General features: G+C 39.6%; 1 protein-coding gene across 1 annotated transcript; it reads left to right on the top strand.

Moving 5' to 3' along the window:
- The first annotated feature begins 6371 nt into the window (after positions 1-6371).
- Positions 6372-25607, top strand: LRRC34 (leucine rich repeat containing 34). Its single transcript, XM_003256429.4, has 11 exons — positions 6372-6533; positions 10208-10325; positions 11065-11186; positions 11283-11347; positions 11846-11929; positions 14611-14739; positions 18010-18105; positions 22175-22329; positions 22705-22860; positions 23451-23577; positions 25237-25607. The coding sequence occupies exons 1-11, from the start codon at positions 6395-6397 to the stop codon at positions 25438-25440; spliced, it is 1395 nt and encodes a 464-aa protein (XP_003256477.1). The 5' UTR covers positions 6372-6394; the 3' UTR covers positions 25441-25607.
- Positions 25608-25652: the final 45 nt, after the last annotated feature.

Here is a 25652-nt window from a genome sequence, read left to right as displayed (position 1 = left end):
TTTCCCTCCTTGTAAACAGGAAATAAAACCTTGCATGTGAATCACGCCTTCCCTATACCAGAAAGAAAATTCTTCAACAAGGAGTCATAGCTGAGATAATTCTGTACAAATACGTCTTGTTAAAAAAAAATTCCTGGAGGCAGAGCAAGATGACTGAATAGAACCCTCTAGCAATCATCCCCTCCAACAGGAACACCAAATTGAACAACTATTCACACAAGAAAGCACCTTTATAAGAACCAAAGATCAGGTTTGCAATTACAGTCCCTGGTTTTAACATCATAGCAAAGAAAAAGGCACTGAAGAAGGTAGGAAAGACAGTCCTGGATAGTCAGAACCATCCCTCCTCCATCCCCCAGCGGCAGCCATGTGGCACACAGAGAGAATATGTGTGCTTCGGGGAGGGAGAGGAAAGTGACTGTGGGGCTTTGGAATGGACTTTGGTGCTGCCTGTCACAGTGGAAAGCAACATCGGGTAGAATTCAGGTGGTGCTCATGGAGGCAGCATTTAGACCAGCCCTAGCCAGAGGGGAATTGTCCATGCCAGTGGGTGGAACCTGAGTTCTGGCTAGCCCACCACTGTGGGATAAAGTGCTCTGGGGGTTCTAAATAAACTTGAAAGGCAGTCTAGGTCACAAGGACTGCAATTCCTGGGCAAATCTTGATGCTGTGCTGGGCTCTGATGAATTGTTCTTGAGGTGCTAAATGGATTTTAAAAAACAAGACCCAATGATCGATCTGTGGCCTACAAGAAATACATTTCACCTATAAAGACACACATATGCTGAAAATAAAGGAATGGGAAAAGATATTCTATGCAAATGGAAAACAAAAAAAGCAGGAGTAGCTATACATATATCAGACAAAATAGATCTCAAGGCAAAAGCTATAAAAAAAGACAAAAAAGGTCATTATATAATGATAAAGGGGTTCATTCAGCAAGACGATATAGCAATCATAAATATACATGCACCCAACGCTGGATCACCTAGTTATGTAAAGCAAATATTACTAGAGATAAAGAAAGAAATAGACTCCAGTACAATAATGGCTGTTGATTTCAGCATTGGATACTTTCAGCATTGGAGAGATTAAGAAAGAAAATCAACAAAGAAGCATTGGACTTAATCTCCACTATAGACCAAATGTACCTAGATATTTACAGAACATTTCATCCAACAGCTGCAGAATACACATTCTTTTCCTCAGCACATGGATCATCTCAAGGATAGACCATATTTTAGGTCACAAAACAAGTCTTAAAAATTTCAAAAATATCAAAATCATATTAAGTATCTTCTCTGAGCACAGTGGAATAAAACTAGAAAGCAATAAGAAGAGGAAATTTGGGAATCATACAAACACGTGGAAATTAAACAACATGCTCCTGAATGACCAGTGGGTCAATGAAAAAATTAAGAAAATTTAAAAATTTCTTGAAACAAATTAAAATGGAAACAACATAACAAAACCTATGGGATACAGTGAAAGCAGTACTAAGAGGCATGTTTATAGCAATAAGTGCATACATCAAAAAAGCAGGAAAACTTCAAATAAACAATATAATGATGCATCTTAAAGAACTAGAAAAGTAAAAGCAAACCAAACTCAAAGTTAGCAGAAGGCTGGGAGTGATAGCTCACGCCTGTAATCCCAGCACTTTGGGAGGCTGAGGCAAGTGGATCACCTGAGGTCAGGAGTTCAAGATCAGCTTGGCCAACATGGTGAAACCCTGTCTCTACTAAAAATACAAAAATTAGCCAGGCATGGTGTGTGCCTGTAATCCCAGCTACTCAGGAGGCTGAGGCAGGAGAATTGCTTGAACCCAGCAGGCAGGGTTGCAGTGAGCTGAGATCATGCCACTGTACTCCAGCCTGGGTAACAGAGCAAAACTCTGTCAAAAAAAAAAAAAAAAAAGTAGAAGAAAAGAAATAATAAAAATCAGAGCAGAAATAAATGAAATTAAAATAAAGAACAATGCAAAAAATTAATAAAATGAAATGAAAAGTTGGGTTTTTTGAAAAGATGAACAAAATCAATAAACTTCTAGCCAGATTAAGAAAAAAAGAGAGAAGATCCAATAAATAAAATCAGAGATGAAAAAGGAGACATTACAACTGATACAGCAGAAATTCCAAGGATCAACTATATGTTAATACATTGGGAAACCTAGAAGAAATGGATAAATTCCTAGATATATACCATTTACCAAGACTGAACCATGAAGAAATCTGAAACCTCAATAGACCAATAACAAGTAAAAAGATCAAAGTCATAATAAAAAGTCTCCTAGCAAAGAAAAGCCTGGGACCCAATGGCTTCAATGCTGAATTTTATCAAACATTTAAAGAAGAACTAATACCAATCCTACTCAAGCTATTCTGAAAAATAGAGGAGGAAAAACTACTTCCAAATTCATTCTATGAGGCCAGTATTACCCTGACACCAAAACCAGACAAAGACACACCAAAAACAAACAAACAAACAAAAAAACAGAAAACTGTAGGGCAATGTCCCTGATGGACCTTGATGCAAAAATCCTCAACGAAATGCTAGCAAACTGAATTCAACAACACATTAAAAAAATCATTCATCATGACCAAGTTGCATTCATCTCAGGAATGCAAGGATGGCTCAACATACACATATCAATCAATGTGATACATCCTATCAACAGAATGAAGGACAAAAACCATATGATCATTTTAATTGATGCTGAAAAAGCATGTGATAAAATTCAACATCGCTTCATGATAAAAACCCTCAACAAACTGGGAGTAGATGGAAGATACCTCAACACAATAAAAACCATATTTAACAGGCCCATAGGTAGTATCATACTGAATAGGAAATACTGAAAACCTTTTGTCTAAGATCCAGAACAACACAAGGATGCCCAATTTAACCACTATTATTCAATGTAGCACTGGAAGTCTTAGATAGAGCAATTAGAGAAGAGAAAGACATAAAGAGCATCCACATTGGAAAAGAAAAACCCAAATTATATTTGTTTGCAGATGATATAATCTTATATTTGGAAAATCCTAAAGACTCCACCAAAAAAATTATTAGAATGGATAAACAAATTCAATAAAGTTGTAGGATACAAAATCAACATACAAAAAGCAGTAGCATTTTTATATGACAACAGCAAACAACCAGAAAAAGTAAGAAAATAATCCCATTTACAGTAGCTACAAATAAAATAAAATACCTAGGAATAAACTCAACCAAAGAAGTAAAAGATCTCTGCAATGAAAACTATAAAACATTGATGTAAGAAATTAAAGAGGACACACACACAAAAAAAGGAAAGATGTTTTATGTTCTGGATTAGAATAATAATTATTGTTAAAATGTCCATTTTATCCAAAGCAATTTACAGATTATATACAATTCCTATCAAAATACCAAAGACCTTCTTCACAGAAATAGAAAAAATAATCCTAAGATTTGTATGAAACCACAAAAAGACTCAACATAGCCAAAGCTAACCTGAGCAAAAAGAACAAAACTGGAGGAATCACATTACCTAAATTAAAATTATATTGCAGAGCTAAAGTAACCAAAATAGGCCGGGCGCGGTGGCTCACGCTTGTAATCCCAGCACTTTGGGAGGCCGAGGCGGGTGGATCACAAGGTCAAGAGATCGAGACCACGGTGAAACTCCGTCTCTACTAAAAATACAAAAAAAAAAATTAGCCGGGCGTGGTGGCGGGCGCCTGTAGTCCCAGCTACTTGGAGAGGCTGAGGCAGGAGAATGGCGTGAACCCGGGAGGCGGAGCTTGCAGTGAGCCGAGATTGCGCCATTGCACTCCAGCCTGGGCGACAGAGCGAGACTCCATCTCAAAAAAAAAAATAAAAATAAAAAAATAAAAAAAAATAAAGTAACCAAAATAGCATGGTACTGGCATAAAAATAGATACATAGACCAATGGAACAGAATAGAGAACCCAGATATAAATCCATACATCTACAGTGAACTCGTTTTTGACAAAGGTATCAGTAACATATATTGGGGAAAAGATAGTTTCTTTAATAATGGTTCTGGGAAAACTGGATATCCATATACAGAAGAATGAAACTAGACCCCTATCTCTTGCCACATACAAAAATCAAATCAAAATGGATTAAAGGGCCAGGCACAGTGCCTCACGCCTGTAATCCCAGCACTTTGGGCGGCAGGGGCAGGTGGATTACTTGAGGTGAGGAGTTTGAGACCAGCCTGGCCAGCATGGTGAAACCCTGTCTCTACTAAAAATACAGAATTAGCTGGGCGTAGTGGGGGGCGCCTGTAATCCCAGGTATTCTGGAGGCTGAGGTGGGAGAATCGCTTGAAGCTTGGAGGCAGAGGTTGCAGTGAGCCAAGATCAGGCCACTGCACTCCAGCCTGGACCACAGAGCGAGACTCTGTCTCAAAAAACAAACAACAAACAAACAAACAAATACCCCGAGACCCTAGTAGTCACAGACACAAGTGGCTGGATGTTGAGAGGAACACACCGGCAGAGGAGCACACAGGTGGCTGGACATTGAGAGGAACAGAGGAGCAGAAGAGCACACCGACAGGCACCAGCAGATGCTGCCAGGCCATCGACAGGCAGCACGATGTGTAGACCGAGCGGAATTTGGCCAGGGCAGTCAGTGGAGAGTCTGGCTGCTGAGCGGCCAGACTCCAGGGGAAAACCACCTTTCCACTCCATTCCCTTTCTGGCTCCCCATCCATCTGCTGAGAGCCACTTCCACCATTCAATAAAACCTTGCACTCATTCTCTAAGCCCACTGTGTGATCCGATTTTTCCGGTACACCAAGGCCAGAACCCCCAGGATACAGAAAGCCCTCTGTTCTTGCGATAAGACAGAGGGTCTAACTGAGCTGATTAACACAAGCCGCCTATAAACAGCAAAACTAAAAGAGCACCCTGTAACACACGCCTACTGGGGCTTTGCTTCAGAAGCGAGCTGTAAGCATTCACCCCTAGACGCTGCCGTGGGTTCGGAGCCCACGTACCCCACAACCTGCCCGTCTGCATGCCCCCCCCTAGAGGTTTGAGCAGCAGAGCACCAAAGAAGCAAGCCACACCCCCATTGTTACCGGTAGAAGGAGTTCAGGTTCTTGGCGTCTTGAACAAAGAATTGGACAAAATGCACAAAGCAAGGAAGGAATGAAGGGATTTATTGAAAATGAAAGTACACTCCACAGTGTGGGAGTGGGCCGAGCATAGGGGCTCAAAGGCCCTGTTACAAATTTTTTGGGAGTTTAAATACCCCTTAGAGGATTCCATTGGTTACCTGGAGTACGCCCTGTGTAAATGAAGAGGATGAAGTAAGGTTACAAAGTCGTTTATGGTGTACACCCTGTGGAGAGGATATTTCTTGTTATAGCCGAAGTGTGAATCGGCCTTATGTTCCCTACCTCCAGACCCAATTTTCCTGCCTCACCATCGCATGCCCTGCAAGGGGGATAAGGAAACTATTACCATTTCAGTATCAAGGAAATGAAACTTACCAGATCATCACATCTGGACAATGAGACACCAGATCCCTCACCCATCATGATTCCCTAAGCGACCACCTGATTCCTGTTGACCAACTCCTCTTCCTTACCCCTACCTAATTCCTGATTTCCTGCAAGTAGTCACATTTCTTTCTTGCTATATAAACCCCTGATTCTAGTTGGCTGGGGAGACAGATTTGAGACTGATCTCCCATCTCCTCGGCTGCAGCACCAGATTAAAGCCTTCTTCCCTGGCAATTCTCATTGTTTCAGTGATTGGCATTCTGTGCCAGGAGCAGCAGGATCTAGACGGAACCCCTGGCCTTTTAGTAACACATGTGGGTCTGGCCCTGCCCGCCTCCCCGCTGTCTGTACTGATCTGAGTACTTTCAAGTACCTGCGCATGCCCAGAACGCATCAAGCATTCTGTCGTCTGGCAGCCTCCTTCGAACCATCCAGATGTCACCTCCTTCAAGAAGCCCTCCCTGGTGGCCCCGCCCTTTGGGAGCACAAAACCCTTTATGCCCCCAAAGCCTTACGCCTTTATCATGTGCTGATGCTACTCTCTGCTTCTTCGCTGGCCCGGCAGGCCGGTGCACACTTTGCAGGAGCCGGCTTTGTCATAATCTTCTTTGTAGCCCCAGCCCTAGCTCAGCAGCGGAGCCCCTCAAACCTCGGGAACTCCTCCCTGCAAAGGAGCCAGGACGCCCTCCCTCAGGCTGCCTTTAACCAGGTCAGAGTGACAGAGGACCTCCACAGAGTTGGCGGTCACTGCCTTAGCAGTCAGGCCTCAGGGCCCGGGCAGGCACAGCTAGCGGGACTCGAAGCAGGCTGGCGCCAGGGCTCCTGTAGCCGCCTCACAGCCGCAGGCGGACTGTAAGCGCGCGCGCGGTCGCCATGGCAGCGCAGCCGCCGCGGCCAGTGGGTGAGAGGAGCATGGGGAGCCCTCGGGAGGCCGCCCGTGCGCCGGCCAGGTCCCCGGCTTGGGCCTCCACTCAGGCCCGTACTCCGGGCGCGGCCCTGGCGGTCCAGCGCGGTAAGAAGTAGGGAGCACGTCTGCGCGGCCTGGCCCAGACGAAACGCGCGAGGGGTGCCGGGGTCGCACGGCCGGAGTCCTCTCAGCAGTCCGGCAGCCCAAGGCGGCGCGGCGGAACCCCAGCTGTGGCCAGAGGTTTGGGGCGCCCCGAAACGAGGGCAGGAGAGGAGTCCCCGGTCGCCGCGTGGGTCCGCCCTTTGCGCGATAAGTTGTGCAGACGGTGCCTGTCGCCGTGCTCTCAGGGTCTCCGGGAGGGGTTGGCTGGGGGACTCTTCTCAGCCCCCTTTTTGTGAAAGTCCCAGAGAGCAGGTCACAGGGGGGCATGAGGGTCTTGATACCGTTTCTGACTTTGCACCTCTGTACTATCTCCGTTGTAAATATTTCTGCGCCCATGAATGATCGTTAGCAAGTTAAGCACATACCCTGAACGGCCACCCCCTACCCGCCATTTCCGTTTTATATGCTTGTTTTAAAGTCTGTTTGTGGATACGGAACTGTGTTCGGAGGCTGGCTTAATAATACTGCATCCAGGAGATGGGCAGTGTTAGGCTCTGCCTTTAGCGTGAGAGGAAATTTAAGCTGGGATAACAACTTGTTCAAATGTACACACTGCGGATTCTGGATAGGGCACCCACGTTCTGGCTCATGCTCATCGCTTAGATTTCGCAGTGCTTGGCTAAGTATAGAAAAGCATGTTTTGGAGGGATCTACCTCCTAAGTAAGTCTTTTCTCTGGAAATTGTAAAACGTGTTGCCAGAGGCGTGGATGAAAAAATGAAATTTGGGTTAGGTTCTTGACATTTTCCTGCGTAGCTGGGTTATTTCCTAGTTTTTGCCTTACAATTTGAAGGCTGTTTTCCTTCTAATATGAATACAGTATAGGAAATAAATTCATTGGTGCCACAAAATCCTGGCATACAAAATACATAGGTGAATTTTAAATCAAAGGAAGGGTAGCAGAAACTTTTAAACACTGTAAATCTATGGCTAGCTAGTTAAATAAGAATATTTCCATAACTTTGTTTAGCTGTATTTAGCTCGTATTCATGAATCTTCATGAAGGCATGAATCTTCATGAAGATTCCTTCATGCCTTCGCGAAAATGAATTGTAGTCTGACACATTTCTGTGCCTTGGTTGTGGTGCGGGCAGCGCTGAATCTCGGAGATTCTCAGGGCAATCTTTCTCTTAATACCAAGGAAGAGAGTAGGGAAGAAAGAAGCCCAGTGGGAGCCTAGCTCCAACTTCTATTGGGGATCTACTTGCTTTGTTTCCTGGGGAGGACGCTAAAGCAGCATTTTCTAGATTGCTTTCCAAGTGAGGTTTTTGTTTTTTGTTTTGTTTTGTTTTTGAGATGGAGTCTCCTCTTTCTCCCAGGCTGGAGTGCAGTGGCGCGATCTCTGCTCACTGCAACCTTGCAAGCTCCACCTCCCGCGTTCAAGCGATTCTGTCGCCTCAGCCTCCCAAGTAGCTGGGACTACAGGCACCTGCCACCATACCAGCTAATTTCTGTATTTTTTGGTAGAGATAGGGTTTCACCATGTTGGCCAGGCTGGTCTCGAACTCCTGGCCTCAAGTGATCTGCCCGCCTCAGCTTCCCAAAGTGCTGGGATTACAGGCATGAGCCACTGCGCCCGGCCGGAAATGCAGCATTCTTATCCTCCCTATTCTCAAACTTAACAGTTTGAAGAGTGTGCACGTTTTAAATACCCTGAGAAGTGTTGTGTCTGTGTATAGTTTTGTTTATTTTAGCACTTCTCAAACTTACTTGATAATAAAACCTATTTTATTTGGAACACCTTTGATCATCCTGTAAAACATGAATATTCCACAAAATACAGTTTGGGAAATATTGTGCTACAATATCATTTAAATACATGAAAATTTTCTAAAATAGGTGAAGCTTTTTCAATACGTACATCTATCCACATGACAGAAATTATGCTATTTAAAATTTTCAGAGAATAGTGACATGGGAAAACTGCTTACAATATAATGTTAATTGAAAAAAACAGCATATAAAATTATATCCAAAGATACCAATTTTGTTTAAAAAATACTTAATATGCATATAAAAGAAAAACTATAGGAAGTATGTATGCCTAGACCTCAATTGTGGTTGTTCTTTCGCAGTGGGATTGCAGATTAACATGTATTTTTTTTTAAATGTTAGAAATTTCCCGTCGGGCGCAGTGGCTCACCTGTAATCCCAGCACTTTGGGAGGCTGAGGCAGGCTGATCACTTGAGGTCAGGAGTTTGAGACCAGCCTGACCAACATGGTGAAACCCCATCTTTATAGCTGGATGTGGTGGCGTGTGCCTGCAGTCCCAGCTACTTGGGAGGCTGAGGCAGGAGAATCGCTTGAACCCGGGAGGCAGAGGTTGCAGTGAGCCGAGATTGCACTCCTGCTCTCCAGCCTGGGTGGCAGATCGAGAACCTATCTCAAAAAAAAAAAAAAAAAAAAAAAAAAAGAAATTTCCAAATTGTCTGGAATAAGTAAATTAAATTTATTTTTAAAAAGGTTATTAAAAACTATAAGAAAATTTTGTTTGCTTTCATCTGAAATATAATGTTCCTCACATTAAATCTTGTTCTGCAGATCCGTTTAGCAAACTCATTATTCTTCAGAGTGCAAAGGACACTCAGTAAACAACATTTCTGAGATGTAGAGACCTAGAAGAGAAGCCAGCTCCTAAAAAGCTAGGCTGGTTGAGCAATGAGATCTCTGTGCACAAATTTTTAAAAGACATCCACAAAAGGTAGAAGTATAGAAAACAAAGACAGTGGCCTGTGCTTCTAAGAAAAGTAACAGCATAACTTCCACCCCAGAAGATGTAGGCCTTGCAGAAGATGCTTTTGAGGTATTACTGAAAACAGTAAGGTCATTAAGGAAAGCTGCATGTATAACAGAAGGGAGATCTCAACTCCTGCTTTGTTTCTATCTTCTTAAGAACTTAGGGAAAAGTCACCTTTAGAAAGAGGAAATGGAAAGCTGGGTAGAAGAGCTTCTGTGAGCCAGGCCTCGATTTGGTACGAAGAACCGACAGTTACATTCAAACTTGGGATGGTGTAGAGGGTATCCAAGAAGCTTGTGGGAGTAGGTGCTTTTTCAGATCCCTTTTGAGTTAGGTTATTAGATAAAATTGTTTTTATATGAAGCTATTGGAAGAAAACTTTTCCTCTGGTGGATGCTGAGATACTGAATTGAAAAAAAAAAAAAAGGAAAGAAACGTTGAGTCACTGTAACCCAATAGGGCACAGTGGAAAGAGGTTTTGGAATCAGTTTGATTCTGCACTCTGCCCTTATTAGCTGCATGGTTTTGGACAAAATATACAATTTCTTTGGAAGTCATTTTCCTCAGCTAACAGGCCTGGCACATAATGCAGCTTAGTTCTCCCTTTATGTCACTTCCAACGTAGGGTGCTCACTTGAGCCAGTGTCTGCCAAGCCTCAGTGGGTGCTTCAATGGCCCTAGTTCTCCAAACAGCATTTTAATGATCTCTCCCATTCATTATTTTTATTTCTCTTCTCTTTTTCTAACAATTCTGTTTCCTTTTCTTCCCTACCCCACTATACACACATACAACTCATATATTTGAAAGAGGTAGTTTTTATGGTTTTTTTAAAGCTTCTAGAATAATTTATATGTGATAGAGGATGCATATATTTTTCAGAATCTCCAGAATCTGGTCTCCAGGAACATTATTCTAATCTGTGTATGGAAAAATCCCAGAAAATTAATCCTTTTATATTGCATATACTTCAAAAAGTGGATGAAGAAATTAAAAAGGGGTAAGAAAGACAAATACAAATTTAATATATAAATCTATATATTTACTCCAGAGTGACTTTTAACTTCTGTGGGTGGGGTGAACCTTTTTTGTGTGTGTGGGTGGGGTGAATCTTTTTTTTTTTTCTCTGAGATGGTGTCTCCCTCTGTTGCCCAGGCTAGAGTGCAGTGGCGTGATCTCGGCTCACTGCAAACTCAGCCTCCTGGGTTCAAGCAATTCTCCTGCCTCAGCCTCCTGAGTAGCTGGGATTACAGGTGCTCGCCATCATGCCTGTCTAATTTTTGTATTTTTAGTAGAGACAGGGTTTCACCATGTTGGCCAGGCTGGTCTCGAACTCCTGACCTCAGGCGACCTGCCCACCTTGGCCTCCCAAAGTGCTGGGATTACAGGCGTGAACCACCGCGCCTAACCTGAGCTGGGTGAGTCTAAGCAAATCATTGAAGTTTTCAGTATTGTTATCTATAAAGTGGGGATACTGTTTGTGTGAGTGTGAGTGTGTGCAAGAGAGAGAAATATATGGAATCTTTTAAAGCACTTTGCAGTCTGCAGAATGTTCAGTAGTTTTAAGTTACCCGGTATAAATATACTGTATAAGTCTACTTATATGCTTGCTTCCAGTAAATGTTATCTGTGATATGACTATTTATACATGAAGGAAACATACTTTTACTTCTTTACTGGGTTTGTATTTCAAAATCTTTTTTTTGTTTTTTGTTTTTTTTTTTTTTGTATTTTAACAGGCTAGCAGCAGGAATCACATTAAACATTGCTGGTAACAACCGCTTAGTGCCAGTAGAAAGAGTTACAGGTGAAGATTTTTGGATTCTTTCCAAAATTTTAAAGAATTGTCTGTATATTAATGGTATGTTTCCATAAGAATCAATACCTCCTGCTTTTCATTGATCTAATTTAAGTATTCTTTATAATGAATATCAGCTTCTATTCATCTGTGCTTCAGGTCTGGATGTTGGATATAACCTTCTATGTGATGTTGGTGCATACTATGCTATGAAACTGCTTCAGGTATTATTTTACTACAAAATGTCCTTAGTTCCATTTACAATGAAACCAATTAGTCTAATGACACACACATAAAACACTAGTTTTACCTGATGTCAAGGGTCCCAACTCTGTGCTAGAACACTTGAAATATACTAGAAACCCACTGTGGATTTGGTCTCAATGGAGCCAGTAGCTAGAGCTCCTGAGTTATCTTTTGCAAACTTGTACACCATGATTAAATATATACACCACATCCATCTTTCAGATTGATCAAAACTAAATATCGTTTTTTCTTTCATTTATATTGTAATTATATTTTGATTACATGAGAATGATTTTTTTTTCCTTAATGTAGTTGTTTTTGCTAGGATACAGTTTTTCTTGGTTATAAAGATTTTCTTTGGAGGAAAACACTTGTTCAAATAAAGTATATACTGTATGTGTGTATGTATATACATGTATGTAAAATTGACCAATTTCCAATAATAATAATGTGTAATAGCTTCCTTTCTCTTATAGAAACAACTTAATCTCATTTACTTAAACCTCATGTTTAATGATATTGGGCCTGAAGGTGGAGAATTGATTGCTAAAGTGCTGCATGTAAGCATTTATGTACTTCAAACTAACATTTTATTTGGAAATTCTAACTTCTGATAGCTTGGAACCAACAGTGTCCAATGTTGAAGTGAACTTATTTTAATATTGTAGGAATGTATATTTTTTATTATACTTTAATTTATTCAAGTGTAGACATTGCATGAACACTTTTGAAGTCATAGTTTTACTAAGATTTAACTCATATACAAAAATCTACCCTTTGAAAGTCTTCAGTGGTTAAGTATTAATATATTCACAGAGATGTGCAAGTATCACTACTATCACTATTTTTAAAACATTCTTATCACCACAAAAGGAAAAGCCCTTAACTCATTAGCAATCCCTCTCCATCTTTTCCACCCCCTACTCTCCAGCCCCTGGCAGTCACTAACCTACTTCATCTCTCTATATATTTGCCTATTGTGGACATTTCATATAAACAGAATCATACAATATGTGGCCTTTTGTGACTGGCTTAATGTTTTCAAGGTTAATCTTGAAAACCCAGTCACAAAGATTTATGTTTTTTTAAGAGTTTTACAGTTTTAACTCTTTAATTCTTTGATCCATTTTAATTTTTGAATATGGTATGAGGTGGGAGTCCAACTTTATTCTTTTGCATGTGTATATCCACGTGTCCTAACACCATTTGTTAAAAGACTATTCTTTCTCCCATTGAACTGTCTTGACAGTTTTGTCCAAACATCAGTTAACCATCATTACAGGAGTTTATTTCTGTACTCTCAATTCTATTCTTTTAATCTATATGTCTATCCTTATGCCAGTACCACACTATCTTGATTACTATAGCTTTGTAGTAGGTTTTGAAATCAAGAAGTGTGTCCTTGTTCTTTTTTCAGGATTGTGTTGGCTCTTCTGTGTCCCTTGCATTTCCATATGAATTTTAGGTCAGTTAATCAATTTCTGCAAGAAAAGCAGCTGGGATTTTTTTTTTTTTTTTTGAGATAGAGTTTTGCTCGTTGCCCGGGCCGGAGTGCAATGGCGCGATTTTGGCTCACCACAACCTCCGCCTCCTAGGTTCAAGCAATTCTCCTGCCTCAGCCTCCCGAGTAGCTGGGATTATAGGCATGCGCCACCATGCCCGGCTAATTTTGCATTTTTAGTAGAGACAGGGTTTCTCCACGCTGGTCAGGCTAGTCTCAAACTCCCAACCTCAGATGATCTGCCCACCTCGGCCTCCCAAGGTGCTGGGATTACAGGCATGAGCCACTTCACCCGGCCAGCAGCTGGGATTTTAATAGTAATTACAGTAAATCTGTAGATCAACTTGGGGAGTATTGCCATCTTAAGTCTTCCAAACCTTGAACATAAGATGTTTCATTTATTTAAGGCCTTTCATTTCTTTCAGCAATGCTCTGTAGTTTTCGATGTGCAAATCTTACATTTCTTTTGTTAAATTTATTCCTAACTTTTTTTTATGCTATTGTAAGTGGAATTGTTGTTCTTAATTTCATTTTTAGGTTGTTCATTGTTAGCATATGGAAATACAGCTGTTTTTGTATATTGATCTTGTGTCCTGCTGTGTTGCTGAACTCTTGTGTTAGTTCTAACAGGTTTTTTTGGTGGAATCCTTAGGATTTTCCCTATGCAAGATGGTGTCACATACAAACAGAGTTTCACTTCATTTCCAATTTGTATGGTTTTTCTTTTTGTTTTTCTTGGCTAATTGCTCTGGCTAGAACCTCCAGTACAATGTTAAATAGAAGTGGTGAGAGGACATCCTTTTCTTCTTCCTGATCACAGAGGGGTTTGAATTGTGACAATTATTTACACTATTATATGTCCTAATAGTTACTCATTAGAATGATGAAATGTCTGTAATTTTGTGAAATATTTATCAAATTATATTACTTTAAAAGTGATATAGGAGGAATGGGGAGTGACTGGTTAATGGTATAGGACCGGCTTCGGGGATGATGAAAATGTTTTGGAACTAGCTACAGGTGATGACTGCACAATATTGTGAATGTACTAAATGCTACTGAATTGTATACTTAAAAATCGTCAGTTTTATGTTATGTGAATTTCACCTCAATTTAAAAAAGTGAAGTGCTATAATTTTCATAAGATACATTTACAGATTTTTCCAGTCAAAGTTTATTAATATATGTCTTATTTACTGGTTATTGCTTGGGCATCTCTTTCTTGGGCATTCTTTCTACTCAACTGTTAAACCAGATTTTTATCTATTATGGTAGATTGAATGTTACCTTTAAGGAATATATCCTGTTCTGGCCGGGCACAGTGGCTCACGCCTGTAATCCCAGCACTTTGGGAGGCCAAGCTGGGCAGATCACGAGGTCAGGAGATCAAGACCATCCTGGCTAACACAGTGAAACCCCGTCTCTACTAAAAATACAGAAAAAAATTAGCCAGGCGTGGTGGCGGGTGCCTGTAGTCCCAGCTACTTAGGAGGCTGAGGCAGGAGAATGCTGTGAACCCAGAAGGCGGAGTTTGCAGTGAGCCGAGATCACACCACTGCACTCCAGCCTGGGCGACAGAGCGAGACTCCGTCTCAAAAAAAAAAAAAAAAAAAAAGGAATATATTGTGTTCTATCTCCATGAAAATTGGAGTCTGCAAATAGTAGTATAGTCTCCTAATTCATGTAATGTATAGAATTCTGTGGATTAAAAATTATTAAATAAATTTTTTTCCTTTTCAGAAGAATCGGACTCTGAAATACCTAAGAATGACTGGAAACAAAATTGAAAATAAAGGTGGAATGTTTTTTGCTGCAATGCTGCAAATTAATTCATCCTTAGAGAAATTAGATCTGGGTGACTGTGATCTGGTGAGTAAATTGGTTATGAGAAAATCATCCAGATAGTGGGTCATTAGAGAACAGCTAAATGAGAGTCTTATGAATGATTAATTTTGCCTCTTATGTCTAATATCAGAGAAAAGGTATTTTTCCCCTAGACATAATAGTGCAGATTATTATGAGACTATAGTAAATAACATAGAAAAATACTTAATAAAAATATTCCTAAACTTCCATCTATATAACTCATCTTAAACTGTATGGAATTTTTAGAAAAAGATCATGTTCACTTTAATTAAACAAATATTACTTTATTCATATAAATTTTTTACTTTTGAAAATACATTTTAGGCTGGGTGCGGTGGCTCACGCCTATAATCCCAGCACTTTGGGAGGCCGAGGCAGGTGGATCACCTGAGGTGAGGAGTCCAAGACCAGCCTGGCCAACATGGTGAAACCCCGTCTCTACTAAAAATACAAAAATTAGTCGGGACCTGGTGGTGGAAGCCTGTAATCCCAGTTACTCAGGAGGCTGAGGCAGGAGAATTGCTTAAACCGGGAGGTGGAGGCTGCAGTGAGTTGCACTCCAGCCCCTGGGCAACAGAGTGAGACTCTGCCTCAAAACAAAAATAAAATACTTTTTAGTAGTTACTTATATTGTAGCACAAAAACTTAAAATGATGATGCTAAAAGCTGCTCTGAAGCTGGGTGACATGACATGCACCTGTAGTCCCAGCTATTCAGGAGGCTGAAGTGGGAGAATCTCTTGAGCCCAGGAGTTTGAGGATACAGTTCACTACAACCGTGCCTGTGAACATCCACTGTACTCCAGCATGGGCAACATGGTAAGACCCTGTCTCTAAAAATTATTAAAAAAGATAAAAGTTGCTTTGAACCTTCACCTGGCCTGATAGTGAAAAATGTGTTTTTTTGCATGTCTTCAAATTCCAGGCTTCACTTTCTCTGACATGCTTTCAAATCTTTAGGCCTACTCTTGGGAACCTGTTGTATAGCCTCAGGTTAATCAATGTGACATGAAAATAAGATGGGCCAGGGGGCTTTCTGGTATAATAGATTCTGAAGGATTAACTTTTTTGGAGACAAAGTCTCACTCTTGTCACCCAGGCTGGAGTGCAATGGCGTGATCTTGGCTCTCTGCAACCTCCACCTCCTGGGTTCAAGCAATTCTCCTGCCTCAGCCTCCTGAGTAGCTGGGATTACAGGTGCCTGCCACCATGCCCAGCTAATATTTTTTTGTATTTTTAGTAGAGACGGGGTTTCATGATGTTGGCTAGGCTGGTCTCAAACTCCCGACCTCAGGTGATCCACCTGCCTCGGCCTCCCAAAGTGCTGGGATTACAGGCGTGAGCCACAGCGCCTGGCCAAGATTAACTTTTTAAGGTGGTAGATGCAGCCAGTGTGGTTCTGGGAAAACATTAATTCGGTACTGATCATCTCCACATACCAGTCATTGTGCTGGAAACTAAGGATACAACAGTGAATCATATGGCCTCTGCCTCTGCCCTTATGAAACTTGTATTTTCGTTGGGAAAACACCAATGAAGAAATAAGAGGAAAGTGCTACAAAAATGACTGAGTACTCTGATAATGGGGAGAAGTAATTCTGCTACAGGATGGTTGCCTAAGACTTATATTACTAAGGTAATATTTACGAGTTATGAAGGATGAGAAAAAACTCATGGAGAGTGTCCATGTCAGAACCTTCCAGGCAGAGCATCCAGCATGCACAGACATTAAGATAGTGCTTCCCTAAGTGTGGCATGGGTAGCATTCTTGGTGCAGAGTGAGGTAATTTTCATACTCATATATTTATCTTTACAGATGCTTTCTGTTTGTTTCAAGGGATTATGGTTTTCCATTTATAGCAGTGATACAAAGTTTTATTTTAAAATAAATATAATTGAAAAAGTGAGTTGATTTAATGGGAAAGTATTAAGTAAATGGCGTAAAGTAAGTTTGGGCGTGATGACTCACGCCTGTAATCCCAGCACTTTGGGAGGCCAAGGCAGGCAGATTGCCTGAGCCTAGGAGTTTGAGACCAGCCTTGGCAACATGGGAAAACACCGTCTCTACAATACAAAAATTAGCCAAGCATGCCAGCTACTAAGGAGGCTGAGGTGGGAGGATTGCTGGAGCCCAGCAGGTCAAGGCTGCAGTGAGCTGAGTGTGCCACTGCACTCCAGCCTAGGCGACAGAGTGAGACCCTATCTCAAAAAATAAATAAATAAAAACAAAAACAGTGTTAAATATTTTGCATACTGAGATATGGCAAAAATCACGAGGGAGGTACATGGAATAATAAAATAGCAAGTGTCACAGGTTTTAAGAACTGAGAAGTCAGAATGGCTGAGCAGACAAAGTTAAGAGTGCCTCGAAGTAAAAGTAGAGAAGCTTATGGAGGCCAGATATGGCAAAGTTGTGTGGGTTGTGGGTCGCGGGTAAGGGGAAGAAGTGGGGGTTGTATTATAAATGAAAATCATGGAAAAAGGAAATCATGGAAATCTGGAAAAGCTGAGGGGTAATGATCTGATTGGTGGTTTTAGATCACTGGTTTCTCTGTTCAGAATTAAAGGGTGGCAAGAAGAAGCCATCTGACCACTTAGTAGTCCAGGTGAGAGGTGAGGAGGACTTGGGCTGGGGTGGTGGCCACAGAGATGGACAGGAACAGACTAATTTGAGACATCTTTTGGAGGCAGCAGAATCTGTAAGTCTTAGTGATCAACTGGATGGGAAGGTAAGAGGAATGGCAGAGAGAGAGGAAGCCCATGGTTTCCGGCATACCAGCTGGGTGTACATGGTGGTGTCCATCACGGATATGGGGGGACTAGGCCCTTCCAGTCAGATAGCGCAAGACAGGCCTATGGGATCTGTGAAAAATGTGATTGGTAACCTTTTCCCACCACACACACACTTAAAGTATGAATATAAAAGAGTGCTTGCACAATGATGTGTGTTGGATAAGTAGTATGAGCTCCAGCTGGGATCCACATAGAAGCTTGAGGAGTAAGGAATAAAAACCTAGAGGGAAACACCCAGGAAATGGACACTGAAACATTAAGAAACTCCCCATGCCATGTTTTAGATAGATTTTAGGGCCAAGAGAAAAAAATACAGTAACAATTCATTTTTGAATTTGATCAACTTACAATTCAAAGTGCAAGGAATGCTTAAATTTTAAAAACAATTTTATCAGAATGCAGATAGCTGATCTTGAAATATTTATGTAGCGAGATTATTATATACTTTGTCTGTTTCCTTAATGAATTTACCTGTTTTTAGGGAATGCAAAGTGTGATAGCATTTGCTACGGTACTAACTCGAAACCAAGCAATTAAGGCAATAAACCTAAACCGACCTATACTGTATGGTGAACAGGTATGTATTCAAAGTGATGGTAGTTAATATAACAACATGAATAAAACTAAGGTACTACTATAAATTTATGTCAAGGTACATGGATACACTGTATTTTTAGAGATGTACTTACTATATCTTGTAAACTACTATTTATAAAAATGTTTAAACGAAAATTACATCAATTCTTGGTAAGATGTTTATAATTAAATATGCTTTTAGATATTACTTATTTAAGCAGCAAACATGTCATCTTTTCTCTTGAAACTCAAGTTCTTAGTGAGTAAACTTGTGAGGGTCAAAGTAGTTAAGATGAAAGCATAAATAGTGAAGGTTTTAAAGGCCAGACTATAAGAGCCCAGTGTGAACTGTTTGTTACATTGATGTGGCTGAACCATTACACCTTTGAAATCATGAGTAATAAAAGCAGAATGTGTGTGAAAAGCAGTAAGCTGCTTGCTGGAGACAGAAAGATGAGTAAAAACGTGGTTCCTACTTTCATGACTTCTTCCTCCTTCTGGGTGGCTTTCTTCTCCTATCACTTGTAAACAGCTAGAGAATAAGAACTCACGTTATTATTGGTATAAACAAAAACATATATCTAACTATTAGGAAAAGTAAATGGTCAAAGCACTTTATAAAGTTCAATGTTTAAAATTTAATGTTTGGCCGGGCACAGTGGCTCACACCTGTAATCCCAGCACTTTGGGAGGCCGAGGCAGGCAGATCACCTGAGGTCAGGAGTTTGAGACCAGCCTGGCCAACATGGCAAAACCCAGTCTCTACTAAAAATACAAAAATTAGCCAGGCATGGTGGCAGGCGCCTATAATCCTAGCTACTTGGGAGGCTGAGGCAGGAGAATCGCTTGAACCCAGGAAGCAGAGGTTGCAGTGAGCTGAGATCGCACCACTGCACTCCAGCCTGGGCAACAGAGCGAGACTTCATCTTCATCTCAATCAATCAATCAATCAACAAATGTCAATGTTTGAATTCTCAACTTTATTTTTTTTGAGATGAGGTCTCACTCTGTCACCCAGGCTGGAGTGCGGTGGCATGATCTTGGCTCACGGCAGCCTCCACCTCCTGGCCTCAAATGGTCCTCCCACCTCAGCTTCCTGAGTGGCTGGGACCACAGGTATGCACCACCATGCCCAGCTCATTTTTTTTGTATTTTTGGTAGAGACAGGGTTTTGTCATGTTGGCCAGGCTGGTCTTGAACTCCTGAGCTCAAGCTATTTGCCTGCCTTGGCCTCCCAAAGTGCTGGGATGACAGGCATCAGCTACCATGCCCAGCCAAACTCTGAACTTTTTAAATGATTAAAGCACTTTAGATAATTTAAAATTATCTACTTCATTGTTCCCCCTTAGCATGAATAACTGAGAATTAAGGATATTTTTAAAGTAGTATTCTCATATTCAGAAATGTATTTTACATTCTTTGCCTACATAGATCTCTCCCTTTGAGTTATCTCTGCACTTTTCGGTACCAGAATTTTTGCGGTTTTACATCACGTTGTTTCATGTACGTAAATCCAATCTGTTCAACAAGACCCTCAGAATCTTCAAATAGATTCCTATTTTAAAAATACTTAAAAGACTAGCAAAATACAGCTCAAAGTAGGTGTGCAGTGAATTGCTTCACTCATGATTCATTCGCACCATGAATATTTGAATGCAACCTTAAACCAGACACAATGCTAGCGAGGTGCCAGAGGTATTAAAGTCAAATAAATTACATAGCACTTGTCTTCAGTGAGTTTTCCATCTAGGTGGAGGGAGCTTGACAAGTCTGGAGAGTGATATGCTCGGGGTGCCATGGGGACATAAGGAGGGTAATCGGAATCAAAGCAGGGGAGGTGAGTGTGGTAGGGAGGTTCTCAGATTGAGGACAAGACAGGAGATTTGAGGGCTAAATAAAAAATTTCTGGATTTTGTCTCTGTGGAAATATGTTTATATATAGGAGATCACATAATAAGCATGATCCCTTTTTAAAATATGTTGAGTGGTGTCATTCCTAAATCCACCTGAGGATGCTTATTATTAAAAGCCCAGGCCCTCTTGTTGCTCTCAGCCTGGTGCTTCTGGCAGCCAGCTAGGTGCTAGCCTGTTTTGTTCTTCTCCAGGACAGCCACTACCTTCTCTATCCCCAAGGGTACTATTCTGCTCTTAAATTGCTGTTCCCAAATACAAACCTGCAAATCTATTCCATTTACGGGTTTTACTGTTTTATTACCATGGGATAACAATGGGATAACAAAAAGCTGTTAAGATGTTGGACTTCACCTTTAATGCTCATTGACATTATCTGGGGAGCTTGAAAAATACTGATGCCAGGTGCCACTCTAGACAAATCAAGTCACAAACTCAGTGAATGGGGCTAAAACCCTTTACTATTTCTGACAATAGTTCCTCCCTTAATTAGGATACTCCTGCTTTCAAGCTTTGTAGCCTAAAACTGCAATCAAGGCCCAAACACAAAAACATATTGAATTTGTCCTCTGTGCCTGGCACTAGGTAGAGCAATAGTGGAACCCCCTAAGTGGTTGGTTTGCATTTTTTTACGTTCCTAGACTGCATAGCATCCCTTTGGCATGGTTGGCTTGCATTTTTAAAGATCTTAGTCTACATAGCATTCCTTTGGGTGTATCTTTTCAGTGTCAAAGCAATTTCAGCAAATACGGAATTACAGAATATTGAACAATAATAAATACTTTGTATCTGCTTATGGAACACTTATTTTGTGCTAGGTACTTTTATTAGTTAACTTATTTCTGTGAGGGAAGCATAATTTCAGCTACTTTACTAAAATGGAAACTGAGACTCAGCTAGATGAAAATATTTGCCCAAAGTCATATAGCCAGTAAAAGGTAAAGCCAGTATCTGACAGATTTGATTTTTATAAAGCTCAGGTACTTTCTGCTATTGCTATGTGGTTTCATTTAAAGTTTTTTTCAAAGTACCTTTTTATATAACAAGAACACATATAGTTATCTATGTTCATCATCAGCATTTCCAGTGACTAAAAAACTTATTATGTTATACAGCAATCATGCAAGAGTACTTCTTGTCACAAAATACTTTGGGCCATTCCTTTGAAAATATGCTTTGATTTTATTAAAAACTTAAAATGCCTGGTATTCAGATCTTCATTGATGCCATGTATCTTTTACCTAGAAGCAGCTAGATTGTGGAACTTAAAAAAAAGTCTTCTGATGATCAGAGAATAAGAATAAAACCTCTTAGGAATTTGAGATGAATATAAAGGGAAGGATCAGATATATCACAGGGTTAATGAGTGTATTCTTAATATAAAATAAAGATTGGGGCCGGGCACGGTGGCTCAAGCCTGTAATCCCAGCACTTTGGGAGGCCGAGGCGGGCGGATCACGAGGTCAGGAGATCGAGATCGTCCTGGCTAACATGGTGAAACCCCGTCTCTACTAAAAATACAAAAAAATTAGCCGGGTGTGGTGGTGGGCGCCTGTAGTCCCAGCTACTCAGGAGGCTGAGGCAGGAGAATGGCATGAACCCAGGAGACGGTGCTTGCAGTGAGTGGAGATTGCGCCACTGCACTCCAACCTGGGCGATGGAGCAAGACTCTGTCTCAAAAAAAATAAAAAATAAAAATAAATAAAGATTGGGAAATGTCTTTGTATTTTGTCTGAAAACCATCAAGAGTAGAGATCAAGAGCAAAGTTCAGGAACACATGGAAGGTATAAGAAAGGTTTAGAGACTTGAAAGATGGATTACATGCTCAATACATGATGGGACCAATTTTTTTTTTCCTTTTGAAATGACTGATTATTGTTTTTTAAAAAAACCAAATTAACCAGCCTCTTTTACATCACTTAGGTAGCAGGCACTTGTAAAATATAGTGACTCTATTTTACCTTCTGAGAAGGTAAAAAATATTATTTGTGGCAAAGATAATTTTTTAAAGATAGACCAAACAAATGCAAATTGTGGACTAACAGTTTTAACCAATATAATCTTTTTAAAAAGCTGATTTAAATAACAGCGTATGTCTGAAATAAACATGTACTACTTCAAAATTATATTTTAGAAATAAGATTTTATCCACTTTTAGGAAGAATCTACAGTCCATGTAGGCCGCATGTTGAAAGAAAATCACTGTCTTGTTGCACTACACATGTGTAAGCATGATATAAAAAACAGTGGTATACAACAGTTATGTGATGCACTGTATCTGAACAATAGCCTGCGCTACCTTGATGTCAGCTGGTAAGTGATAATTTACACATTAATAATTCAAAGTTAAATAATGGGAATAATCTATATAAATATTCATGGTACTTGGGATACTTTGTTAGACATTATTTCCAATGATTAGAAACTGCAACCAATTGTCAACCCTTTGTCCTAAGCTTTAATATTTAATACTGCTATCTTTTAGTAACATAAATGAGCAATTTAGTTGTGTAAACAAGAATGAAAGCAATATTTTATGGTGAATTTTCATTAACTTTCTTGGAAATCAAGTGATTAAAATAAACCTTTACTAAAACAGAAAGTACTGTTTAAGTTTTCAAGCATCTTATCACTATGAATAAAAACACTATTTCATATTTTCAAATATAACTATTTTTCCTTTGCCAGCAACAAAATAACTCATGATGGAATGGTGTATTTGGCGGATGTACTGAAAAGCAACACTACCCTGGAAGTAATAGATCTTTCCTTTAACAGAATAGAAAATGCAGGCGCAAACTATCTCAGTGAAACTCTCACTTCACACAACAGGAGTCTTAAAGCGTTAGTATGGTTTTATATTTAATCAAAATAACAGAAAAGCAAATTTTTAAATACTAACCTCAATCCCCTTAACTCTTAAGATTATGATGAAATATGAAAACTCAGCTTCTAAACTGACATAGTATTAAGTTACAGTAAACAGTTACATTTTTCAAATGTAATGTCTTTTACAATTAGACTGATTCTATTATCGATTCCTTCAAATTAATGAGAAAATCTGTATTGCTTATATTACTTATCCTGAATTCTAATAGAAAACTCAGAAGCATTCAATATGATCAAGACTTTTAAAAATAAGAATGAACTAAAGAATAAGATACTTGGATGCATTTATCCAGAAAAATATATCTGCTATCCACCCAAACATTTACTGAATAATATAAAACAGAAACTTTCAAAATGTAGTTAGCTCTACTAAGTACCTTAAGGATCTAATTAGAAAACTAAGTTTCTTGGATTTTAGGAATTAAATGGTCAGTATTTTTACCACTGCATTACAACATACTGAAGAATAATGCTGAGACTACACAAGAAAATGTTTGTAATAAATGTTGCTAATTTTTGTATTAATGTGGAACTATTGGTTTCAGGTTGTCAGTAGTCAGCAACAACATAGAGGGAGAAGGACTTGTTGCACTTTCACAATCAATGAAAACAAATCTCACTTTCTCTCATATCTACATTTGGGGAAACAAATTTGATGAGGCTACGTGTGTAGTAAGTTTTAAGTTTTTTCCTTCACTGAAGGCTTTTTCTGGGATCATCTCTGTAACATCAGTTATTATTTACAGGTGCCTCAGAAATGTTACACAGTGAGACACTGCAGTTTTGATAATTAACATAAGTCCTAAAATTAGCTACTACAGAGTTTGGTGGTTGAAATAACAAAAGATATTAAAACTATGTATTACTATTACACATCACTGAATGACACAGTTCTAATTCCTCTAAGGTTAAAAAAAATCATAATTATTGATCAGATGTAGGAAAATTTCTGATCTGCTCCCTAATAATTATACCAAAATATGGAATGGGAGAGATAGAGTACAAGCTATCAAAATATTTGGCATGTTGCTCACATAAATAGACAGCATTTGATACTACTTTCAAAACAGAAATAATAGTAACAGTTTTCATCTGGAAAGAATGAGGGGGAAAAAGCAGATGTTAAAATTCAAAAAATTTGCAAGAGGACTAACAAAAATTCCACCACTAAAAAGAGTAATAAAACATACAGTGTTGTCTAAACGACCCTCCCAAAAAAACCAACCCTTACTTTTAGAAAAACATCCATAATTCTTTAGGTTCTACACACCAGTAGCTGAATAAGTTGGGTCTGGAACTGGAACTAATGATGAATGACAAGCTAAAGCAAAAACCAACTTGACTTTTAAATCTTTTAATGTCTAAATTTCCATCTTTCCCCATAATGCCAACCTTATTGACAAACCAGTTCTACATGTTTGTATGGCTCTGTTACATAGATACTAAGGATCGTGGCTCATGCCTGTTATCCCAGCACTTTGGGAGGCCAAGGCGGGGGGATCACGAGGTCAAGAGATTAAGACCATCCTGGCCAACATGGTGAAACCCCGTCTCTACTAAAAGGACAAAAATTAGCTGGGTGTGGTGGTGCATGGAGCCTGTAGTCCCAGCTATTCGGGAGGCTGAGGCAGGAGAATCTCTTGAACCCAGGAGGCAGAGGTTGCAGTGAGCCGAGATCGTGCCACTGCACTCCAGCTTGGTGACAGGGCAAGACTCTGTCTCAAAAAAAAAAAAAAAAAAAAGAAAGTATAAAAATTCTACAATGAAGAAATAATTAATAGGCCAGCATCCAATACTATGGAATTGTCTCTCTTAGCCTAAATCTGTAGATTAGATTCGGGGGGGGTCATGAACTCTATATAATTGTATGTCCAAATCTGGGATTCCCTTAATTTTTCTGAGGAATGGGTAACTAGCTATCAGCAGACTTTTAAGAATGTATACAATAGCCCTCCTACCCAGCCCCCCTACCTATTCCTATTTATGAACATCCGTGGGACTTGAAAATTTTGACCATAGGAGCTTTGGTCCACAAAATTGGTAGTATAGAAAATTAACTCTAGGAGTCACAAAATGACAAAACATGTCTAATACATTAAAAGTTAGAAATAAGTTTTGCAACATTATAATTTCATTCTGTGTAATTAAATGAATAAAAATCTACCTACAATACCTGGAAAATATTAAAATTCAGCAATGTTATTCAGAGTATTTTATTTTAAACTACAAATTAGCACAGCTAATTTGAATATTTAAATTTCCTTAAGCACTGTAAATTGAATACATTTTTTTCTTAATGATATAGTTTTTTTCTTTTCTTAAAAATCCTAGGCATATTCACACTTAATTCAAACGGGTTGTCTAAAACCAGACAATACAGATGTGGAGCCATTTGTGGTAGATGGACGCGTATATCTTGCAGAAGTCTCCAATGGCCTTAAAAAGCATTATTATTGGACATCAACTTATGGAGAATCTTATGACCACTCATCTAATGCAGGTTTTGCTCTTGTTCCAGTAGGTCAACAGCCATGAAAAAGCTCTAAAATAATTTTCATACATTTGTCTTATTGTTTCACAGAGATTAATATTCTATAGCCTGTTTTCTTTTACAAATTAAAACAAGTCAATTTTTTCAAATGTGTAAAAGATACTAATTTTTTAACTGTATTAAACTTTGCATAACTGTCTATTGTGAAAAACTGAGTAGGGTAATTTTTTAAAAGAAATTTTACAATATAGAGACT

Source organism: Nomascus leucogenys, chromosome 11 (assembly GCF_006542625.1).
Source record: "Nomascus leucogenys isolate Asia chromosome 11, Asia_NLE_v1, whole genome shotgun sequence".
In the NCBI taxonomy this organism is placed as follows: Eukaryota; Metazoa; Chordata; class Mammalia; order Primates; family Hylobatidae; genus Nomascus; species Nomascus leucogenys.
Note: the sequence above shows the minus strand (reverse complement) of the source record. Positions and strands in the feature narration are given on the sequence as shown.